The sequence below is a fragment of the Sorex araneus genome, chromosome 1, assembly GCF_027595985.1.
Source record: "Sorex araneus isolate mSorAra2 chromosome 1, mSorAra2.pri, whole genome shotgun sequence".
NCBI classification, from domain to species: domain Eukaryota; kingdom Metazoa; phylum Chordata; class Mammalia; order Eulipotyphla; family Soricidae; genus Sorex; species Sorex araneus.
In genome coordinates this window covers 413,057,633-413,082,231 of record NC_073302.1, presented here as the reverse complement: position 1 = coordinate 413,082,231, position 24,599 = coordinate 413,057,633, and the positions used below count along the sequence as shown (strand labels likewise).

Here is a 24,599-nt window from a genome sequence, read left to right as displayed (position 1 = left end):
CACTGCCATCCCGTTGTTCATCGATTTGCTCAAGCGGGCACCAGTAACATCTCCATTCATCCTAGTCCTGAGATTTTAGCATCTTCTCCTTACTCGTCCTTCCAAACTGTGCCATATTGGAGGCTCTCTCAGGGTCAGGGGAATGATACCTGTTATTGTCACTGTATTTGGCATATCGAATACGCCACAGGGATTGCCAGGCTCTGCTGTGTCACGGCATGATGCCGGGCAGGAATCAGTAGGCCAGGGACCACAGAAAGACAACAAGGCTGGAAGGGCAGGGAGCACAGCAGGAAAAAGGCCGAGTAATATGGTTACTAACCTGACTTACGGTTCCAAGAACAATAATATCTGGCTAAAGTTGGGAAAACGCATATAACTACAATACTGTTTTATTTTATTTATGTTCATTTTCTTGGGTCTTCTCACCCACATGCAACCTGCAGTGATACTGCACTCATTGATGCAGGTCTCACTGGATATTTTAGGTTCAATGTTGCTAGAAGAGAAACTTAAAATTTAAGACCCAGCTTCAATCTTTGCAACTGAGTTTGCTAAGGGGTCGGGGAGTAGGGAGAGGGCTGAGAACGATTTACAGACAGTGCTGGAGGAGTGATGGTGCTCTAGTGGTGATTATGGGGCAGTGACATTGTATCTCTAAAATAATGATCATTTTACTGCCTAAATTTTTAAAAAATGATAAATATAACATAGCTACGACACTGATTTTGTTTACTATCCTTCAGTGAATACTTTGCTTCTCTAAATGCAAAATGTGTGTCTGATTCACTTGTTTAAACTGTAGGGCTTTTTTTTTTTTTTTGAGAAGGGTAGTCTGATGGGAGGAGGTGCTCCAATAGTGCTCAGGGTTTACACCTGGGCTAGGGATCACTCCAGGTGGTGCTCCAAGGATTAAAGCTGGGTCTGCTTGGTGCAAGGCTGATACCTTACCCATTGTGCTACCTCTGTGGCCCTAAACTCTTCAGTTGATTTTTTAACTCTCTATTCATATTTCACCAGGTTGCCCCACCAACTCTGTCCATCTCCTTTAATTTTGATAGGGGTAATCTCTCAAGAGGTTCTTCAGTGGGTGCTGGGAATATTCAGCATGTTTTACCAGCCATGAACGATGACTAGGAGCATAAGGCATGAACCCTAAGCTATGTACTATACCCCAGTTCCATTTTCTTTGCTTTTGGAGCAAATCCCTAAACAAGAAGAAAGACTTCTGCTTAGCACACTTCGTGTTGTGATTTACCTCATACTGAATATATCACTGTCACTGTCATCATCACCCTATTGCTTATTGATTTGCTCAAGCGGGCACCAGTAACGTCTCCATTGTGAGACCTGTTGTTACTATTTTTGGCATATCGAATATGCCGCGGGTAGCTTGCCAGGCTCTGTCGTGCAGGCGGGGTACTCTGGGGAGCTTGCCAGGCTCTCTGAGAGGGGCGGACGAATCAAACCTGGGTTTGCTGAGTGCAAGGCAAACACTCTACCCACTGTGCTATCGCTCCAGCCCAATACTGAATATATATGCTGACTTAAGTAAACATATCACTTACAGATAAACATACCGAAACTTGAATAAAGTACCACAGTCTAGTGACAACCACAATAACCCACAGGTGTGTGTCTTTAAATTTACTAAAATATAAACAAATAGCATTTCTTGTCACTAACATATCTCAAATTGTTGTAGCACTGTAGCACTGTCGTCCTTTGTTCATCAATTTGCTCGAGTGGGCATCAGTAACATATCCATTGTGAGACTTGTTGTTAATGTTTTTGGCATATAAAATACGACACGGGTAGCTTGCCCAGCTCTGCCACACAGGCAAGATACTCTAGGTAGCTTGCTAGGTTCTTTAAGAGGGAAGGAGAAATTGAACCTGGGTCGGCCTCATGCAAGGAAAAAGCCCTACCCAGTGTGCTACCACTGCAGTTCATCTCAAATTGTTCGAGCGGGCACTAGTAACGTCTCTCATTGAGAGACTTATTTTAACTGTTTTTAGCATACCCAATACGCACGGGTAGCTTGCCAGGCTCTGCGTGCAGGCTCGATACTCTCAGTAGCTTGCTGGGCTTTCCGAGAGGGGCGGAGGAATCGAACACGGGTTGGCCACGTGAAAGGTGAACGCCCAACCGCTGTGCTATCGCTCCAGCCCTCTTAAATTGTTAAAAAATAAATTTCATGGAGCCTCAAGGCCTCATGTGCTGGTACTACCAGTAAGCTGGCAGCTAAATTTTCTATCCCAAACCTCAGTGCCGCCTTCTCTACCACAAGTAACCAAACTTCATTCAAAATGACAAAGCACCTGCTTAAGTATATTCAGCTTCAGAGACTCAGCTGAGGAGATGAAGCCCCTGTAATACTGTTCAGGACAATGGCAAGAAAACAGAAGTCAGTATCAGAGATTTCTGGGGAATTCTCTGATTTAAATGGGGCTGTGTCAGCTGCCACAAACATTTATATTCTGCCTTTTCCCTTTTAACTTTCCCTTTTCTCTGTCTGGAACATGATGTAGTGCCTGGGGAAAGGGCAGCAAATTTCTGATAATGAAGACAAAAGCAAGTCAAGGGCAGAGGAGGAGGCTTAATGGAACTTTGATCTTTGGTGGCATCCTTGAACCCCCCAAATCCAGAATGTCAGCCTATGGAGTCATGTTTCATGAGAAAAATCAATCCACAATAGAACTAGAGTGGTTTACAAACTCCACATTAGGTATAACTATCATTTAGTGGAAATATCTCATTTATATAGCTAAAGGGAAATGACTCAAAATACTTGTATATCAGTATTTCATGTAGAAAATAATATGTGATGACATCTAATAAATCTGAACACCTCATTCGTACATTTCCAACATCATGCTATTAAGATAACTTCTTATTTACAGTTCTCTAGTAAAATTACCATTGATATTTAGTGTGCTCAGAAGCATGGCTGGTACAAAGTAATGAGCAGTATTATTTTGTTAAAAAATACAGACTAAATAGACTGTAAAGGTATTATAGTCAGCAAAACACTTATGTGCAGCATAACATCTGTAAACGAGGAGAAAGAAATGACAAAAATAGACAAATTAAAAAAAATATTTATTATGATTGTTAAAATATGTTGCATTGTTATCTCGTGAGGGAAATGAATCAGCTGAAGTGTTAGTCATAAAATGATTGCCTAACAAGAGAAAAGACAAAATATGTTGGTAATGTGAGGGGACTGAGTAATGGGACCTGAATCCTGTCATCTTATCATATTTTTGTATACTTATAAGTTCTTTTCTTCAAAAAACAGAGGCTGATAAATGCCATACATTCATACTTGTTTCATCATATACCATAGACGTTATACCACAGTTATTCTCACGAAGAAGAAGCAATTTAATTTGATAGATTCAATTCAATTTTGCAACTCAATTTTAGCATTTACTATGTAGCAAACATTGTTAGAAATGAAATGTAATCTCTGCCCTCTAAGGGTCTACAGTCTAAGACTGAGATAGGGAAGCAGTCAAATAACTGCCATGAATGTGCTGTAATCTATCTTTATAAGTATCACATGTAGCATAATAAAAGTTTTATATAGGATCTGGAAATTTACAGGAGCATGAGGGATTATTTATCTTTGAAGACTTAAAAAGATTCTAGAGAGTCATATCTGTAAGCTTGTATAGGAATTTGGCAACTTTTGAAGAAGTTGGGGTAGAAATTATTTTTTTCTTTATAGTTTATGATAATCTGAATGTATATGAAATTTATGGAGAAATATATCGTATGTTTAAAAACAACTAAAGATGATTTCATAGTTCTATATTATAACTTTATAACTATAAATGAAGACATAAAGCTAAACTGAAAGGCTGAAAAACAGCACAATTTTATGTGTAAAACATAAACAAAAGGGTGGCAGAATATGACATGATTTTTAAAAGGCCTTAAAAGTGCACATGTAAAATGGGGTAATGCAAAGTAGACACAAACTTTGGTAGTATTGTAGCACTGTCGTCCCATTGTTCATTGATTTGCTTCAGCAGGCACCAGTAACGTCTCCATTGTGAGATTTGTTGTTACTGTTTTTGGCATATAAAATACACCATGGGTAGCTTGCCAGGCTCTGTCATGGGGGTGGGATACTCTTGGTAGCTTGCCGGGCTCTCGAGAGGGACAGAGGAATTGAACTAGGGTTGACTGCATGCAAGGAAAATGCCCAACCCGCTGTGCTATCACTCCAGCGCCACAAACATTGGTAGGGTGATAAAAATAATTTAATTTTGCAAAAAGAAAAAAAAAACTCTCTGAGTTGAAGTGCCCTAAAAGGAAACAACAATAATAACCACCAGAAAATGCACTTCTGTCAAGGAGAAGCGAGGGGGCAGGAATCTCAGACACTTAGCAGGGCAGAGGGGTGGTGTATCTAGCTGAACTACAGACCACAGGACCGAAAGCATGAAGCCCATGCTTTTAACAACCAAACTTCAAAATGGGCCTGTCTAGGAGGCAGTCTGGTGCTGGTGGTTGTAAGGAGAGGTGAGGTGGGCAGGTGGCAGGGGGTGAGGGGTTGGGGGGAGTTGTCCCTGGACTGCAGAACACAGAAAGGAGAAAGAAAGAGAGGGAAAGTAACCGAGGGGTGTAGCAAGAAGTGAGTAGGAAGTAATGTGGGGCACAAGTCAAGAGTCTCGGCACATCGCCGGTGTAGAGAAATGGTGCCATAGCTCTATATGCAAACCACTGAGTTAATGACACTCAATACAGGAGATCCAGACCACAGAACTGAACTTAAAAATGGGCCTGTCGAGGGGCTGGAGCAATAGCACAGCGGGTAGGGCGTTTGCCTTGCATGCGGCTGGCCCGGGTTCGAATCCCAGCATCCCATATGGTCCCCTGAGCACCGCCAGTAGTTAATTCCTGAGTGAAGAGCCAGGAGTAACTTCTGTGCATTGCTGGGTGTGACCCAAAAAGCAAAAAAAAAAAAAAAAAAAAAAAAAAAAAAAAATGGGCCTGTCGAGGAGATAGTAACATGGGAGAGGACCTGGGGACACTAGTGAAGGACAGTTGACATTGGTGATGGGTCTGGTGCTAGAACACAGTTTGCCTAAATTTCCACTATGAATAACTTTGTAAGTCATAGTGTTTTAATTGAAAAAAATAATTAAAACGTATGAATGTGGCACAGAAATTTTCTAGATAAAAAGACGTTAAGAGCAGATTCAGTGAAGGAGCCTAAACTCAACTATCAATAACTTCATCAATCACAGTTCTTTATTTAAAAAAAATATTAAAAGAGGAGAGATTATCTTTGTGAAACAGAAGCAATATTACAGGATCTCTAACAGTTTGACACTGCTGCTCATATAACAAGTGAAATGTGGTGTATGAGGACGTGGCTTTTTGACAGAATGTGAGGCACTTGGTGAGGATTCCATCAGAGGCAGCGGGGAAATCCTCAAAATGTTACTGGTGCGGACAACAATAGCGCAAAAGAAAAGAGCTAATTTTTAAGAAACAGATTTTTACTTACAGATTCTAATATATAAAGGAAACTTAAATTGGGTAGAGACGATATAGAACGAGGCCATTAGAAAGCATTTTTTTCCTTTTTATTTTTAAATCCAAGTTAGTTCATTACTGAAGATTTCTTGTGAGGAACTGATAGTAACAAGAATAAAATCTTGACAATATTCTTGGGAGCAATTAAGGTAAAAATGGGCTGAAAGGGAGATCTCAGGAACGCTGCTCAGGAGCGTTTCTTTAATTTTTTTTAATTCTACTTTATTTTTATAAAATAGTTCACAATATTTGATTACACTTAATAATCGAACACCAATCCCACCACCATTACACCTTTGTACCACCACCACATTTTGGATGTTTCCATCCCGAAACCCAACCCGTGCCCCAAAGCAAAACCAAAATAATTTATTTTGTAATGTTTGTTATGAATAAAATGCTGAAAATGCTCCAAAACACTTTCCTTCACGGGGCTGGAGTGATAGCATAGTGGGTAGGGCATTTGCCTTGCATTCGGCTGATCAGGGTTTGATTCCCAGCAACTCATATGGTCCCCTGAGCACCGAATAAAAAGCCAGGAGTAACCCCTGTGCATCACCAGGTGTGATCCAAAAAAAAAAAAAAAGCAAAAAAAAAAAAAAACAAACCGGGGCCTGAGCGATAGCACAGCGGGTAGGGCGTTTGCCTTGCACGCGCCCGACCCGGGTTCGATCCTTGGCATCCCATATGGTCCACCAAGCACTGCCAGGAGTAATTCCTGAGTGCAAAGCCAGAAGTAACCCCTGAGCATTGCTGGGTATGACACAAAAAAAGCAAAAAAAAAAAAAAAAAACAACCTTTCCTTAGGGGAGAGTGTGTGAAGATTATTGTATTTCACCCAGGGGCCATTAGGCCCTTCAATAAAAGATTGCTAATATGTTGTTAAATTAAACTCCATCTAATATGGTGCACTACTCTTGGAGTATGACTGTTGTGAAGTATGTGGCCCCTTGGTCCATGATTTCAGCTGCTGGGGCTAGGTTTCTTGGGGCAGGGAGGGGCGTCACCCAGGATCCAGGGACTCATTGACTTCTCCCCGAAGAGAACATAAAATGACACATGCCACAGCCATGCAGCTGAACCCGGCACCAGGCTGTTTCATTCATGGTGCCCCGGGCAGGGGTGGGTGAGGCCCCTCCCCGCCCCAATGGACCCAGCCCCCAAGCAGGAAACCCCTGCTAGCCTCAGGAGCATTTCTTCTTTTTTAAAATTTTTAAAAATTTTATTGAATCACCATGAGATAGTTACAAGCTTTCATGTTTGGGTTACAATCTCACAATGATCAAACACCCATCCCCCCACCAGTGCACATTCCCCACCACCAATATCCCCGGTATACCCCGACTTTCCCACCTACCTCCTGCCTCTAAGGCAGACAATATTCTCCATACTCTCTCTCCTTTTGGGCATTATAGCTTGCAACACAGACACTGAGAGGTCATCATGTTTGGTCCATTATCTACTTTCAGCACACATCTCCCATCCCAACTGGTTCCTCCAGCCATCATTTTCTTAGTGATTCCTTCTCTATTCCATCTGCCTTCTCCCCTCAGCTCATGAAGCAGTCTTCCAGCTATGGGGCAATCCCCATGGCCCTTGTATCTACTGTCCTTGGGTGTCAGCCTCATGTGATGCTACCCTACACTCCACAAATAAGTGCAGTCCCTCTATGTCTGTCCCACTCTTTCTGACTCATTTCACTTAGCATGATACTCTCTATGTTTATCCATTTATAAGCAAATTTCATGACTTCATCTCAGGAGCATTTCTAATCAGCTCGTATTTTAAGACACATGTAAAAGGACAAGAAAAATAAAACATGTAACTAAGATTAAAAAAGAAAAGACTAAATCTGAAATGAACTTCCGTTATTACTAATCTCAGTTTTTTCATTATGTAGTTCGATAAATTCATTGTCAGAGAGGAAAGAAATAGTGTAGTATATTAAGAATTCAAGTGGAGTATTTTTCATGATTAACATTAGTTTTGTTATTATTTTGGAACTACATTTCTGCTGTGAAGAGTAGTTTGAGGTTCTTACATACGACTTCTGTAGACCACCTGAAATAGAATCTCCAGGTGAGTGTCAAATATTAAAAGATAGTTTTATTGGAGTAAATTTGCACATTATTTTATACAGGCACAAAACATTACACATTGACTATAAATGCTAAATTTTGTTTACCATTAAACTTCCAGCTATATCCTTTCCCATACAATTTAGGCCTTTTACTCAATTTACTTCCTTGTTTTCTCTCTACCTTTTTGGTAACCAGTACTTTGGTATTATAGTATTAATACTTTTTATTTATTGAGTTTATTCATTTGGTTTTCTATGTAGCACATATAAGTCAAATTATAAATTAACTTTCTTTGACTTATGTGATTTTTCCAAGATCCAATCACTTTATTTTTAACTCAGTACTGTGGACTCAACATTCTCCATTTTTAAAAGGTTTTCAACTAATTTCTTAGATTTAAATTTCATTTGCCTAAATGGAACGTAAGCCAGCAAAAGGGTGGGGTAATGGTTGTTAGCGAAGAGAAATAATTCTGCAGAATAAAGAGAATACTCAGGTTTGGGGAGAAACTAGAATGTGAAATGCATTTTTATTATTTATCTGTTTTTAACTTGCTTGGTCACATGCTTGGTTCAATAAAGAAACTGGATTCTTTATTTTGTTTGCTTCCACAAATGTGTTCCATTGAAGGATTTGCTATAGATTTTCTGTGAGAAAACAGATTTTTCTCATGTCAGCACATCCTAATGTTCAACATGTTCCTTGGTTTGTCACTTGAGAACGTGCAGTAGCACTAGCAGTAGAATATATCAAGGTAGCAGCTTTTACAGAAATACAAGTGTTAGAATTAAAAGTGTAAGAATTTATATACTGTGCAAAGGAACTTTCTACTTTGTCTTAAAAACCTGCTTAACTCCCAAGTATTACAGATTCTAGGCTGTACTTAAACAACTCTAAAAACTAGAGTTGCATATAAATGCTGAAACAATGCTTTCTTTTAAAAATAATACCCAAATTTAGCCAATCTAAATATGATACAAGACATTCCATTGTGAGCAGAGTCTAAACAGAACATACAAGTTGAGGAGTAAAACACCAAACTCAGAATGCGCAGGCCTAATGGCTCAGGGACCAAGAATCATTCAAAAAAAGCACGGACTCATCAGTAGGAACTTCCATGAGGCATTCCCTCGTACCTTAGAGTCTTCCTCGTGCTCTTAAGAGACATCCTAGACAATTCTAAGAAGAACTCCAGGTAATCTAATAATGTCACTGTGTCACTGTATCACTGTCATCCCGTTTTGCCCGAGCAGAGACCAGTAACATCTCCCTTGTGAGACTTCTTACTGTTTTTGGCATAGCGAACACACCACAGATAGCTTGCCAGGCTCTGCCATGGGGGCGAGATACCCTCTGTAGCTTGCCGGACTCTTGGAGAGGGATGGAGGAATCGAACCTCAGACGGCCAAGTGCAAGGCAAACATCCTACCCGCTGTGCTATGGCTCTAGCCCAATAATGTCACTAAAGATAACAATTAAGAAATAGATATTTATTGAGTTGTGCAATTCTTCAAATAAAAAAATCATCAAGGAAATTAGGAGAAACTTGTTTCTTGAGTCAAGATTTTCCTCATAAATGCTAGATTGGAAAATCTAATAAAGTGAACCCTTAACTTCCAAAGAGGTAGATAAATGATTTGATCACTTTCAAATTACCCCTCCAAATTGTCTTCTACCTGTGTAATTCATTAAGCTATGAAACTGAACATATGGGCTGGAGCTATAACAGTGGTAGGGCATTGCCTTGAACGTGGCCAACCTGGGTTCAATTCCTCCGCCCCTCTCAGAGAGCCCGGCAAGCTACTGAGAGTATCTCGTCCGCATGGCAGAGCCTGGCAAGCTGTCCATGGAGTATTTGATATGCCAAGCACAGTAACAAGTCTCAAAATGAAAACATTACTGGTGCTCGCTCGAGCAAATCAACGAGCAAGGGGATGACAGTGACAGTGACATGAAAATGAACAAAGAATTCTGGCAAGGTGATCTAATCCTGTTTTTTGACTTAAGTGCAGAAACAAATTCATTGATTTTTACAGATTCCTGTATCACAAATGCAGTTTTATTACTTTTCTTTTTTTATTCTTTTTTAATTTTGTTACTTTTCTTTAGATCTAAAGCTTATTTTATTTATTTTAATTGATGTAAAATAAAACTTATTTTAACTTGGATTAACCAGGATATGAATTACACTGAAAATTGAGATAAATTTAACTTCTGTTATTTTGTACATAACAATGGAAGCTTAATTCAGAACAAGAGCAGAATTGAAAGGAAGACTACACATCTCTCTCTATATTTTTGACTCAGAAGTACTGAATTTAAAGATTCATGAAGCTCTCAGGATGCAGAATTTATGAATGACAAGGGTCTACTATGATTAATTCTTATGAATGGTTTCTTGATCATTTAACCAATTTAACCAATAAATGATAAAATAATCATTCAACCAATCATTTAACCAATAAACACTTATATATTATAGCAAAGTTTTAATATGTATTAAGTACTTTTAGGAAAAGTAACTTGATGTCCAGCTATAAATTACTTCAAATCACGAGTTTTCAAATGACAGTGTATGATTTTCATTTTAAGACAGTGTCACAAACATTGCTGAAAGAACAACTCATTACATTTTTGTTTCAAATGCTTTCATATTCACTTATTAAAATAATCACAATCAGCACAACCTATGAAAAGAAACTTTATCTTGAATATTTCTTGATCAGTTTTCTAAGAATTCTGACAAGGAAACTTAAATCATTCTGCCAGTGATTTTTAGAGTCAACTATATGTGTCACAGTAACAGGCAGTAACTATTAGTAACTGCAAGTTTCTAACACCAAATTAAATGTGTCTGGCTCCTAAAACCTAAAACCATGGCTTGTGAATAGCTGAAGCACTGAGTGGAATACTGCATAAAACTGGAAACAAACAGTAGCATCAAGGAAACAAAAAAGTTATCATAAAATTATTTTTCAATATGGACTGAATTCACAGAGACAAGTACATGAACAAGACTGATTACATAATGAAATAAAAAGAATGATAACAGAAGAAAATAGAGTACAATGGTAATACTAGCAGAAAATCTTTAAGAAAATCAAGTAGAAATACATAATGACAGAAAGATATAAATAGAATCCACAGGAGACCCAGTGAATGTTAAGTGTAAGTCAAATTCCAAATAATTTCACCTTTCATCTTTAATCATGTACTGACACTGTCCTTCACTTTGCCATTTAATTTAGCTTGTACAACAACTCCAAACATCTTAAGACAAAATCCACAGCATAAGTCATAAATCCTATGGAGCAGTCCCTTAACAATATTATATTTTTCCTTTCTTTCACTTTAGTGAAGATAGAGAAGTCCAGGGAACATATACTTAAAATATGAATAAACTAATGTAAAAAACAGTGCTTGCAAAAGCAAAAGGCTGAGAAAAGATTACTGACCTACTGTAAAACATATTTTTACAGATAAAACTTATGGAAACTCAGTAAACAGATTGAAATTATTAAAATCTGAGAAGCAAAAATACAAGTATGAATCCTCTGGTTTCCATTTCATTTTCATGGAAAAGCAAGAACTTTTTGTATTGTTGATCAGTTCAGTATTGTAGATCTTAAGATGTTACTGGTGAATCATAAAGGAGGGGATGAAAAATCACTAGTATTGAAATTAAACGTAACACACATAAAAACGTCTATCTTCATGGAATAGCTTGATATGAGTGATTAGTTCCATCTCTTAAAACTTTCCTTTTCCTTCATCTTATGAGATTAATATTAATCTGATTATTTGTCCTTCCCTTTTAAATTATGCTTCTTTTTCACTTCTCCCCAAGTTTGTAATCAATACTGAGTTTCTCTGTGAAAATATTTTTTTCAGAAATATATTCATTAACTTTACTCATCTATCATTTATTTCAATGGCATATGTCAGTTCTAATTTTCTTTCAAGTTCTAATTTTCTAAAATTTTCCTTTATGGTTTAATTTTCTTTTATTGCTATCACGAACAAGCAAAATGCCTAATGTTCTATTCAGATTCATTCCCATCTAAAGTTTGTGCACAGATTTTCCCAGACATCTTAATATTCACCATTACTGATGAAATCTCACAATACACCCCTGATAATTTTTTAAAATTAAAAATATTAATATCTCTGTATACGTAAACCATGGAATAAGACTCATTACCTTGGCATTTTAACCTCAATTCAATAAATCACATGTATTTCTAAGACCTCTAATATATTCATTGTTTCTTTGGTATGACTTCCCTATGCTGCTCAAAACAAATTACTTGCTTGGCCTTTCCCTATTAGAACTCACAATTTCTATCTCATCATCTTTGCAACAGATATTTTAAAATTCTTCATAAAATGTCCTTTATCAAATTATCTTTCATATCAACATAGATGTAACCCATCCATATTGCCATCCATGATCACTTGAACTTGAATAGTTTATCCATCATCTATGTCCTGTTATTTTTATGATCACCTCAACAAAACTCCTAAATTCTTAAGCAAATATGACATAATCAATGTTCAATTTATACCAGATGAAGGTTTGTCACCTTCCCAAACTTCTCATATATATAAAAAAATCTTGACATTCATTATTTTGAAAACTCAAGATAATCCCATCAACAGCCAACATCTGTGGACTATAAAACCAATAGATTATAGATTACAGTTTATACATCTAGTTCTCCCTCTTGGAGAACCTGCAAGCTATCGAGATTTCCTGCGCGCAGGAGAGAGCCTGTCAAGCTCCCCGTGGCATTTGCATATGCCATTACCAGTAACAACAATGGGTCTTATTCCCCTAACCCTGAAAGAGCCTCCAATGTGGCACCGTTGGGAAGGACGAGTAAAGAGAGGCTTTTAAAATCTCAGGGCTAGGATGAATGGAGATGTTACTGAGACTGCTCGAGAAAATCGAAGATCAATGGGATGATTGATGATGATGATTTATTTAGGAAAACGTTTTTGAGCTGTGTTTGTTTTACTACCTAAGACAGCCAAGAATTGTCTCAGGCACAACAAGAGGTGAATAGATAAAAACAATCCTCAGTGTCACTGTATTTAAAAGCAGTAGAAAAATATTACACATAGATTTACATGTGAAAAAGGACTTTAGTAGGAGGGAATACTATAGTAATAAATGAAACATGTACTGATGTATTCCTATAACTTAGGCATACTTTATATAACTAGTAAAGCTGAGAATTCTGAAAATTATGACCTAATAGAAAGATTATACTATAGAAAATCATATACCTGGATTAAATCTTTATTTCCCAGAGGGGATCACAAGGGAATTTTATCACTCTAAGTGGAACATTCTATGTTAATAACTTTATATAATATTAGTTAAGTCTCATAACAATATTGTGATGAGCTATTCTTCTCATCATCTTAGAGACAGAAAATGTAATTTTAAAAAAAATCAGTGCTCTAATTCTGTTTAAAAACAGTAAAAAAGCCAAGGGCAGGCTTTAGGTTCAAAACATATGTTCTTTCCCCTCCATCCTTCGAGTAGTTCTTCTACAAGTTTTCTACACAAATGCACCTAGCAAATATGAGCAGAACCCAAGACCATCCTCCACAGGGTGTCAGCCTTGAGCAGCTGCCCACAGGTGGCAACATCATTATATGTAAGAAAGATTTTATTCTGAAACTTTCTTGTAAAAGTGCTTATTTTATGAAGCCTTTAAAGATATTTCCCCAAGGGAATACCAGGACTGCGCAGGCATAGTCTGTCCCGAAATTTCTTAAATTCTTAAAAATCTTGCAATATCAAATAATTTGCTATTTGCGCTGTTTATTTTGTAAACACATTTATGCAAAATATAAATGACAAAATAACATCTTTTAAAACTTAAGTTTTGTAAATAACAATGTTAAACTTATATTTCAAATTTCTTAATATTATCAAAATTAGAAATTTCCCCCCTAAATTTTATACATCAGAAATCAGAAGTTAATGTTGAAAAGGAGATAGATAATTTCACTATTTATCTAGGTACATACGAACTTCTATAATCCCCATTAATACTACACATGTCAGACCTATATCTGACAATATTTTCTCCCAGAGTAAATATTTATTTATATATTTCATGCTTTCCTTTTGACTTCAAAGAAGAATATGAAATTTTAGAAATGTTAGTGTTTTTTCCTTTCTTTTTAATTTTTTAGTTAAGGGGCCACAGCTGGTTGGTTCTCAGCATTATTCCTGGCTCTATGCTCAGAGATCACTCCTGGTGGAGTTTACAGAATCATATATGACTCTGAGGATACTGAAAAATTCTTGTTTTGTCTATAGATGCTAATTTAAAATTCTGGAGTGAAGCAGAGGAGAAAGGCAGAAACTTGTTCAATTCTATTAGCACATAAAATATCTAATGTAGATTATTAGGGTAAATATATTGGGTAAAACAATATGTGTGCAATAATAATCTAATTTATATTAAAATCAATTTGTAAAATTTTTCAAGGCATTAGCAAAACAAAACTTACTTGGACATTACATAAAATAATATTTGCTCCATAGTTTCTTTACATTCAGGAGTTAACTCCTTGATTCTAAAGCATTATTTTTGGCTGCGGTATGTAAGTCAAGTGCTTCATAATGGCAATGAAACAAATCAACAAACACAATTCTTGTAGCTAGTATCAAAAAGATACAGCTATTTCTGAAAAATTAAGAAACTATGCTGACTTAAGAATACATATTCAACCACAGAATATAATGTTCTGTCCATTTGTTAGCACAATGTCTTTACATTTTAAAGACATTGACTTTTTTCCAATATAAATTACTAATATGTGGCAGAGTGAGAATCAGATTCTGAAGTCTGACTTTTGTTGTTTACTATTATATTAATGAACTAATTTATGACAATTACAAAAATTTTGATTACCTATTGTGAAAGAAAACCTCATAGTAGATAATAACCTACAACGAAGGAAGTGATCACAGTGCTATATACTAATATTCATCTAAGATAGCAAAGCAATGGCATTTACCTTAAATTTACGTCTCTGCTCTGCACAGCTGTTGAAGAACCACAAGTCTGTCTCATGGCTGTAAATGTAACAAGAACAATAATGCGACCAATTTCATACCTAAACTAAATTAAGTAGATTTGTCATAGGCTAGAAAACTGATAATGTATTTTACAAAAAAAAATAAAATTACAGATTATGGAAGTGTGCATGTTTGCATATGCAAATGTGTGCATATGTGTGTGATTTTTACTTGTTCTATCAGGAATCCAGTTTCATGAAATTATAAACATTAGTCTTCTTGGCTATCTTTTCCTCATCATGGATCACCAAGTCTATGTCATATCTAGAAGGAGTTGATAAGTATATATATAAGCAACAATTTTTAAAAATAATATAAAGAATCGTCAGCTATTATTATCAGATGTTTTTCTGAGATAAATAGTAAGAATATAAAGAAGCAACATATGGTAATGCTTAGATTAATATCAACTACCATTCACATTACAATCTTTATATATATATCTACCCATATATAGATATATATATGTCTTGTTAACAAATATGCCATTAATCAACATAGTACTGATTAGGCCTACTCAATCGGTATTCTATATAGTGGCTAGAGTACGTAAACACATTTCAAATACATATATCCAGGTGCTTAAACATGGAAGTTATATCACTACTACAACTGGTGCTCATGCATGTCATATGTGATTATTTTCCTTCCATTTTGCATTAGATATGCTAATATATTTGCCCATCTGTAGCACAAAGCCTTAAAATGTAAACAAAAATGTAATAATACACAAACACTAGTCTAGAAAGGAGTATTTTTATCATGCCACACTTCAAATCTAGTCACCATTTTCAACATTTAAAACAAATTCAGTTTAGCTTTACAAGAAACTGAATATTGTTCTTGTAACTTGCGCCATCAAAACAGATTTTAGAAAACAAACATGTTCTTTAATCCAAACTTTGTAAAATAGTTCTCCATCAAAATATTTTTAAAAGTTAAAAACATGTATTTTTTGTTCTATATGCCTAATAAATTATAATACCACTTTGCCTTGCAAGTACAGCTTTAAATATTTTCTATTATCCTGTGAGTTCTAAAAGATAACGTATACCAACCCAATCATAAAAGAATGTTTAAAACTCTCCCTAAAGTAGAAAAATAACTACATAGAAAAATAACTATACCATTAATAATAATTTATGAGGTATTAATTTGATATCAAATTATTAAAATTATATCAAAACATACCATTTTCTTTAACATAAGTCACAGTGAAACTCCTGTTAATTACTTGAAAATGTAAGGATGAGTATTATCTAACATTCTCTTGACAACATATGTAAGCTAGGATAAGATGCTATTTTGTTTTGATTAGATTTTTAATTTACTCACAAAAGCTTTCCAGTTGCTAAGCTTATCCAGCTCTATAAATACTAAAAATCATAGGTGACGTATTTATTACTTGCAATATCTACTTGGCAAAGAAATAGAACTTCATTCATTGCTTCTAAATTCTTGTTCACAAAAGCAAACTTTTCATTTCTATTTCTATTCTGCACTTTTATAATCTAGACAGTGGGGATATGAACATAATCAAAAGCAACGATACCAACAAAATATAAGTGACACAAGGAAAGTCTGTAGTAATGGTTAGCAACTCAAATTTCTAAAAACAAACAAAAGATAAGTTTAGGAATCCTTTAACACAAATGGGGACTTCTTGAAATTTATTTGTTATATAATCAAGTGTCTTATTTTAGATTTGTTAATATTACTATTTCATATGTGGTTTCGCCAAGAAAATTTATACATATTTAAGCTAGACAAATTATCATGTCTTGCCTCCAACACAACCACAAAAAGAAGTAAAAAAACTAAAGCCCAGCCATTCTTTCCAGAGATACCCTGGTAACCAGAAGAAAGGAAACTTATACTGGACTTAGCTTTGTAGGGGAGGGAATATCCACTTAGTCCATTTTGACAAGAAACATGATTAAATAGAATTAGGAAAATATCGTAGTGTTTTCAGATATTTAAATCAATGAACTCTCCCCCTTTGACTAATGCTACTTTAACAACTAAACCTCACTTGCTGAAACAGAAGAGAACAAAATTCCCAGTCTGAGCTCATCCCGAGGATAAACATTTATTTGACTAATTTCTGTGACTCCTAAGCAAATATTTTTCTGCCCTGTAAATACGTGGATGCTTTTCTTGCATAAAATATCTAGATGGAAATACTCCAATCACAGTTTCCCTTTGGGAGGGATATGATGGTGAAGAAAGTATGTTACTACAGAACTATTGATAAGTTAAAGCAAAAGAAAGTGAAATTAATTTCCAAAGGGGGGAAAAACATTAAAATGAATCTGACGTTCAGACTGATTCAATATGATTTTCATTTGCAATCATGGAAGACATTTGTACTTTAGTCTCTATTGAAACACATTCCCCATTCCCAAGCACTCCTTTTCCCACCCCTCACCCTTCCCCACCCCTTCAAATATGTGTTTCCAAGAAAATATATCCTCATCTCAAATTTGTCTAGGGACCACTAATTTAATCTAGTCTTTAGGTAATAAGTAGTTTCTGGACTGTGCAGATCAGTAGCCTATAATTCTATGTCATACAAACTAAGCTTTAGAAGGTCATCAGCAAGACTTTGTTTCTAACATCTGGGAGTACGTATGCACACTAAAACAAACATCTAGGCCATAATAAAAGAAACTGTTTTGTTAGAGCAATAAGAAAGATGCTTCCATGTATTTAAACTAAGCTTGCCTTATTAGATATGTATGTGACACACGGTTCCGGAATACGTATTGCTTATTATTCAACAGAGCTGAGAAATAATTTGGAAGCTGTTTTGTTCAACTCCAGATTCTGCTTTCCAAACATTTTTTTTAAATACAGGCTGAAAATGTTTCTCTCCACCACATAATGTCTAATATATTTGTTAGGGTCTATATAAAACAATGGCTGTATTATGTAACAAAATGTTACTTTAAAAGACATACATACTATCAGTTTCACAGGACAAACACAGTAAGGACAACAAACTCCAGAATGTGTTTTTATAACTGTGGCAACAGCAATAACGTCTTGGCAAACTCAACCAGCTTTTTGGCAACCTTGTACATTTTCTGCATTTGTCACTTGGATACAACTGCAGAAGGTTGACTAAGAGTGCTTTGTTTTCTTAAAGACCATTTTACTATGACTTTGCTGTCAAAGAATAATGCTTATGAATAAAATTCCATTGATAATCCCACAAGGGAGTTTCATACAATTTTTTAAGCCTACATAACCTGCATAATTTTCTTGTAAGAAGTGACCTTAAAAACTTTTAAAATCTAGGCTGAGAAGTTATATCTTCTTTCAAATGAAAAAAATAATTCTCTTTTTAGTATTAAAATCACCTACAAAGGCCCATGAAAGAAGTTTCATATAGATGCTCTTGGATCTGCACATCTGTTGCCATTATGAACATCTTTTAAATAAGGCCCCCGGAAGGGGTGCTCTACTAACCTGTAGTGGTCTCTGTTTATCACTACTCTTAGGAGATTTCAATCCACTTGTTTGCTGCTGTAAGAGAAGTTGTCTTGCTGCTTGTAAAGCCTAAAATTAAAAAAGGATCCATATCTAAATATTTGGTTAAAAAGTAATTATCAGATATTTAATGGTTAATAGTAATAAACTTCAATATAAGGGCTGCTTCCCAGCACCCCCACTTCTATTTCTATAGAACCACTACATTTTTCTTTATAAAGTTAAAAGAAAAAACTCTACCATACATATACAACTTCACTTAAAATCACAGAGATACATGTAATCCTGCTGGAAATAAAGTTCATTTGTTTAAAGTGCTTAAAGAGGAAAAAAATCATAAACTGCATCAATAATCTCATTTCCACAAGGAACTTGTCTTTGAGTGTTCAACTGAAATGCCCACTCCCTTTTAAATTATCATTCAATTTGCATTTTCATATTACAATTTTGAAGCAAAAGCAGTAGACTTCAAGTGTTACCGGAAGCTGTAATTAAATTTGATAAATCAACATCAGATTATCTTGAAAGTGAATTAATAAGGATTTTCACTAAAGATTAAAAACACTTTTTTGTACTTACAATTCAAGGGGAAACCTCTCCTTTGACAAAATAAAGTGCAGTTTTAATGCCAAATAAAATTGAGTGGTTTTCATTTGCATTCTTAGCAAAATCAGAGAACAAAGAAATTACCACTCAACCAATCAGGTTTGTTTCTATGTGTGACAGAATACCAATCAAAATAGAAGATGTTTTCATTTATTTTTATGTTTTCTATCCTACTCAGGAAAATAAAAACTTAACATAAGAAATTAATGGAAACATTTCATTTACTGGAGGAGGGACAGTGTGAAAGTGTTGTGTAAACTTGTCGTATAAAAATGACTGCCATAAAAATACATGTTGAGTTGTTTGAAGGTAGCAGTATAAAGTATTTCTTAAAGAAACTTTTTAAGAGCCTCTACTAAGTAATCTTTCTTTCCAACAAATGAGTTCAATGAACACCAATGACAAAATTTTTCAACATCTAAAACTAAATCATGGTAAAACTGCCCTTTACCATTTAGAATGCACGAGAAAATTTTCACAATGACAAAAAATATTTGGGTCAATATTATTCTATAATAATTAACATTGTAAGCTGATAAATAGTAAAATTTGATTGGAATCAATGATCTGCTTTTTTTTTTTAAAGAGAGTTTCTAGTATCCATGACAACAGTTGCTTTGACAAGATGTGCATATGGCATTACACTGCCAGCTGGTGTGAACAATGTTTGAACTACTGCATTGAGATGCTGAGCAAACAGAAAAAGTTGCCACGTCTTAACCCTCAGGGAAGGCAGTCATCCCCTGATCAATTATGAAAAGACAGAGAGAGGGCTGCTACAGTCTGGCTCCAAGCAAGTTTTCTGAGAAGGCAGGCAGACATAGAAACCAAAGTAAACAAACTGAATTCACAAGCACCATTGCTTAACAGCACTGATTTGTCTTCCCAGAGAAGGATCCCATAGCACACGTTACATTTGGAGACACACTCATTCACAACACTCTCCCTTTGTTTTTTAATTATTCAGGTAATCACAAGTCGGCCTAAATATTTTTGAACATGATACATCCTAGCAATTTTATTATAAAGTTCAGTTTACCAAGATAAAAAGCAAAGAATTAATTACAAGAATATTTGACTGCTGCAAAAGTCACTGAAATTTTCACCCAATACATCAAATGACATAGTTGTCTTTATCTAATCAAACAGGAACATTTTTAAATGAAAACTGAGAGAATAAAATAGATTGTGGCCCTAACAAACTCTCAAAACAAGAAATCAGTCGAATTATGTTACTCTATGATCAAATGAATCTAAATTAAGTTTTCTTTGTTTTCTACATATCTTTGTTTCCCCCTTTGAATTTTGTGACTTTATTTTGTGTATACACAAACATGCAAATTGTTTTAGTTTATGAAAAATTTCATGATTTCTGATCATTCTTAAAGGATTCATATGGACACCTGAGGGTCTTGGTTGGAATCATGAACTACCAAGACTAAAGGCAATCTCAGAAATGATCCAGTTTGATCCTCCCATTTTAAAATATGAGAAAAAGCAGACTGACAATGATCAAATAGTTTCTTCAAGGTCTCCTGGCATCCAGGTCAAAATGCACTGTAGTGTGTTATGCTGTCTCTGTTTCATCAAAAGATCATTTAGATGGCAATAATTTTGTTAAGATGGAACATATGGTCCCATAATGAAGTGTTATTTTTTTTCTGAGGGAGCATATTAATTTATCAGAATATGAAAAAATTATAGCATAATATTCATAGTTTGGATTTGTGTTTGAATTAAACAGCTATTACAAAGTACATGAGCACACATACACACATATGTATGTGTATATACATATACATGTATATATATACCATGTATACACGTGATGTATGCATCTATATATGTATGTGTGTATATATACACATATATACACACTACATGTATAAATATGTGTGTATATATATGTATATACACACACACATATGGGGCTGTAGTGATAATACAGCAGGTAAGGCATTTGCCTTGCATGTGGCTGACCTGGGTTCCATTCCTCCATCCCTCTTGGAAAGCCGGGCAAGCTACAGAGAGTATCCTGCCCACACAGCAGAGCATGGCAAACTACCTGTGGCATATTGGATATGCCCAAAACAGTAACAACCAGTCTCACAATGGAGACGTCACTGGTGCCCGCTTGAGCAAATCAATGAACAAAGAGACAACAGTGTGACAGTGCTAGATGTATAAACATTTTATTGGCTAACTGCTTCCATCATCATTGACTTGGAGTTTATCATACACTGTACCCAAATCTATAGAGTGCAAGACTTGTAATACTCATTGTTTCTCCAGTTATTACCAAATGAACTAAAAAAAGACCTCAGGGAAAAGACACAAAGACATTTTAGCCTAGCTTTTACACTCTCTACATGTAACTGAGAATAAAGTTATGAAAAGTTGAGTAAAGTAATAAATCAGTAGCACAGTCTAGTCAAAAATTTGCTTTTTTCTCAAGTCTAGAACTCTACTCTTTTCACAACTTTCATTATATTCACTCACTCAGTCCAAATAACTAACTCAAGGGTCTATGTTGCACATAACGATTACAAAAAGACATAAGAAAATTTGATCTACCAGAACTTCAGCTTATTAAATATCCCTACAGAAAAGGCATTACATTATTAAAGGAACAATAATACTAGAGGAATGATGCAAAATAGCGGCAAAACACAGATCTTGACTGTTTGAGTACCTTGGCTTTCATATGATGCAGCTACCTTTTTAATAGTTAAGGATCATCATTCAACACAAACTCTTATGAAAAGTAGCAACTAACCTTTTCAAAATTCATTTGGTAGTAGTACAAAGTGCTAAACATAAAAGTAAAAAAACAAAACACAAAGGTAAGATATTGGTAATGATTTAAAATTCATAAGCTGTAATATTTGGCAGTTTGCATTATAACTGCAGAAACCATATGACATTTTTATATCCAGTATTGTAGATAACATTTTAGGACTGGTTTTCAATTAGCAATTGCTGAAAGACATTACATTAAATTGCAGTTCAACTAGCAATTTATTATTATACCTACTCAAAAGATGAATGATTATAAGATAACACACTTCCATCAGTATAAGGTGTCAAGTGTCAAATGATATAAAACTGATTTTGAAAGTCACTTGGCCATTTCAGCTGGTAAATACAAAAGGAAAATTCAAGGGCTACTTATAAAACCCTTTGAACCATTCTGATGTTTGCATGATCACAATTTATGAAAAAGTAATTTTGAACAAAAGGCAAAATATAAACAAAAATTCATTTAATAATGACTGGAACTGATTCACATGAACAGCAAGAAAAATGTTACTAAGGCAGCTAAGGCATATCTAGTTTCCAAAATCACATTTGTTTTGAATTAAGGGTGCACTTTACTTAATGAAGTTATCTAATTTTAGCAAAACTAAAGAAAATTAAGATAGGCCATCTTAAAATCGGGTTTCAGATTAAATTAAAATATTTTGGAAAGATGAATAAATATCTTTACAATAAATGTACACTGAGGTTAAATTTCAGAGGTGTGGGCATATGTTTCAGAATTCAGTGAAATTTTTTCCCCCAAAATTTATTGAAACAATAGTTTTAATGTTACTGTTTAACTTTACATAAATTGAATACTTGTAAGAAAAACATATCCTTTGAATAGTAGCAATAAGGTTTTGATAGTTATGTATCTAATAAAAAGAATAATGTTATTCACATTATGATAATTAATTATGAATTAAAATCTTTGTAAACTATGAGATCAATTCTCATTTTATCCTTGAAAGACAAGAAAAAACTTAAACCAGAAGGAAAACTGCATGAAAATGGCTGGAAATAGTGAAAACAAAAATGATGTTGAACTTGCTAAACTTTATAAATTTCTCCCCTCCCCCGCAAAAGTAAATATATGGATATTTTGGGAAAAAACAGACATCACTCACATCTCTCCCCATAAAAATAGGAATGCTTAACCTATCAAGCCTGTTGCATTTGAGACATTAAAATGAAAAATGACATCTACGCCCATTAATATCTTCAATGTATAAACAGCACAGCATGACACATTCTTGAGAGCTGAAGGCTACAAAATCTCTCTGAAACATAAATAACAAAGCACTCAGAAGCATATTTGATGTTGATATTCATCTCTGAGAAAAACACTGCTGCGTAGGTTTCTTATGAAAATAGATGCAGCCCAAATGGATCTCCTGTAATTGGTTTCAGATAGCGAGGTCAGAAGAAATATGATACAAGAAACGATTATGTGGAACAGGCGAAACAAGAATGTTTACACAGGCACTCCCCTAGTTATACTGACAAGGGGTGTATACTTTGCAGATAACCAGAACCAAAAAAAAAACAAAAACCCAAAACCCAAAATTGCCAGCAGGACACCCCAAATTTTGCTCTTTATACTCATATATGTTAACTTTTGACATCTCATGTCTTTAACATGTTACTTTGAACACTGAATATAAAGTAAGTTTCCAAACAGAATTTTACTTTCTAATTATTTTCACCAGGGTAATCGATAAAATGTACACTCAGGTCCTTTCACAAGAGGGAGAATTCCTCTTTTGTTTGGCTTTTCCTCATACCATGTTCGCACTAAAGAGAATATGCTGATAAATGTAATCTGAAGTCTCATAATGCTATTTAATAGAAGAAAATTAATCATCTAATTGTCATAACCTATTTTCAAACAGCAATCTATCAGAGTGAAATTATGCATCTGTAGCTATTGACCTTTCAATTTGATCGTGCTTAATACATAATTAGAATAAGTTTGTTGGAAAAAAAGATAATTACTGTAAAATATTTTTAAATAATTGTTATTTTTGTTTTTACAGTATATTTTATGATAAAGTTAAAGAATAAATGTGTGGTTATATTGTAGACCACCACAGAGGCCAAATTGAGAAGTTAAGCTCATTTATTTTATAGTAGGAAAATGAGAAGAATAATTACTTGTAGAACATCTTGTTTGCCAATCAGATGTCAGGATATTTTGACTTAGCATTCATGATGTGGTTTTGGAATAGAATATCAAGTGTTAAAAATGTGATGAAATGTATCCTCAAGTCATTTTCAGATGTTCCAACAAAGATCCATACTGGTGCAACTAGTATTGAGCATACTCCAGCTTGATTCCATCTTCCAGATGATTCAGAATCCATTCTGGTAACTAATGCCTCAGGTACTTTCAGGTCAGGATCATGCACTGTTTCAATGTGATGCAGGCATTCTCCTTCTGACAGCTGGTATTCTATTTGCCATGAGAAATAATATCGAATAGCCTGAAATTCATATCCTTGATTCCTTCAGCATTCTTTAGGTAATGATAATGAATTATTGGCTGAATACATAGATAACATTAATATTAGTAGAGCATTCTCATAGGATAATTGTTTATGTAATAAGTAACTCTTCCAACATTAAAATTCCTAAGTATAAAATGCCAAGATGAGTGGGAGATAATTTTATTAAAATTAGTAATTACTCAATTGTCTTTTTTCATGACACATATTATAGGAACTATAGTGGCTTATGTGCATTCTCTTGGTTATTTCACTTTCAGTTATAAAGTGTTCTATTATTTTTTTCTAATACACTTTGAATTTTTTATTGTGCACATGCCTTTATTTTTTATTATTAGGCCAACAATAACAGGTACCGCGTACCTGTTATTGCTTTTTATTTATTAATTATTTATTATTAGGCCTATAATAACAGGTACTGCATACCTGTTATTGCTCTATTTGTAATTTAAATGGTGTATT

At 34.8% G+C, this 24,599-nt stretch overlaps 1 protein-coding gene across 13 annotated transcripts in view; it reads right to left on the bottom strand.

Annotated features, from left to right (window-relative positions):
* Window positions 1–24,599, bottom strand: part of FOXP2 (forkhead box P2) — a 562,025-nt gene that overhangs the window by 161,101 nt on the left and 376,325 nt on the right. For 9 of the 13 annotated variants that reach the window (XM_055139128.1, XM_055139142.1, XM_055139146.1 and 6 more), the window contains one exon: window positions 18,208–18,297. The exons of 2 other annotated variants lie outside the window; for them this stretch is intronic. In XM_055139128.1, coding sequence (XP_054995103.1) covers window positions 18,208–18,297 — 90 coding nt within the window. Of the gene's footprint in view, window positions 1–14,675; window positions 14,734–18,207; window positions 18,298–24,599 lie in introns of all 13 variants that reach the window. 2 more of the 13 variants (XM_055139189.1, XM_055139195.1) reach the window with 1 other exon arrangement.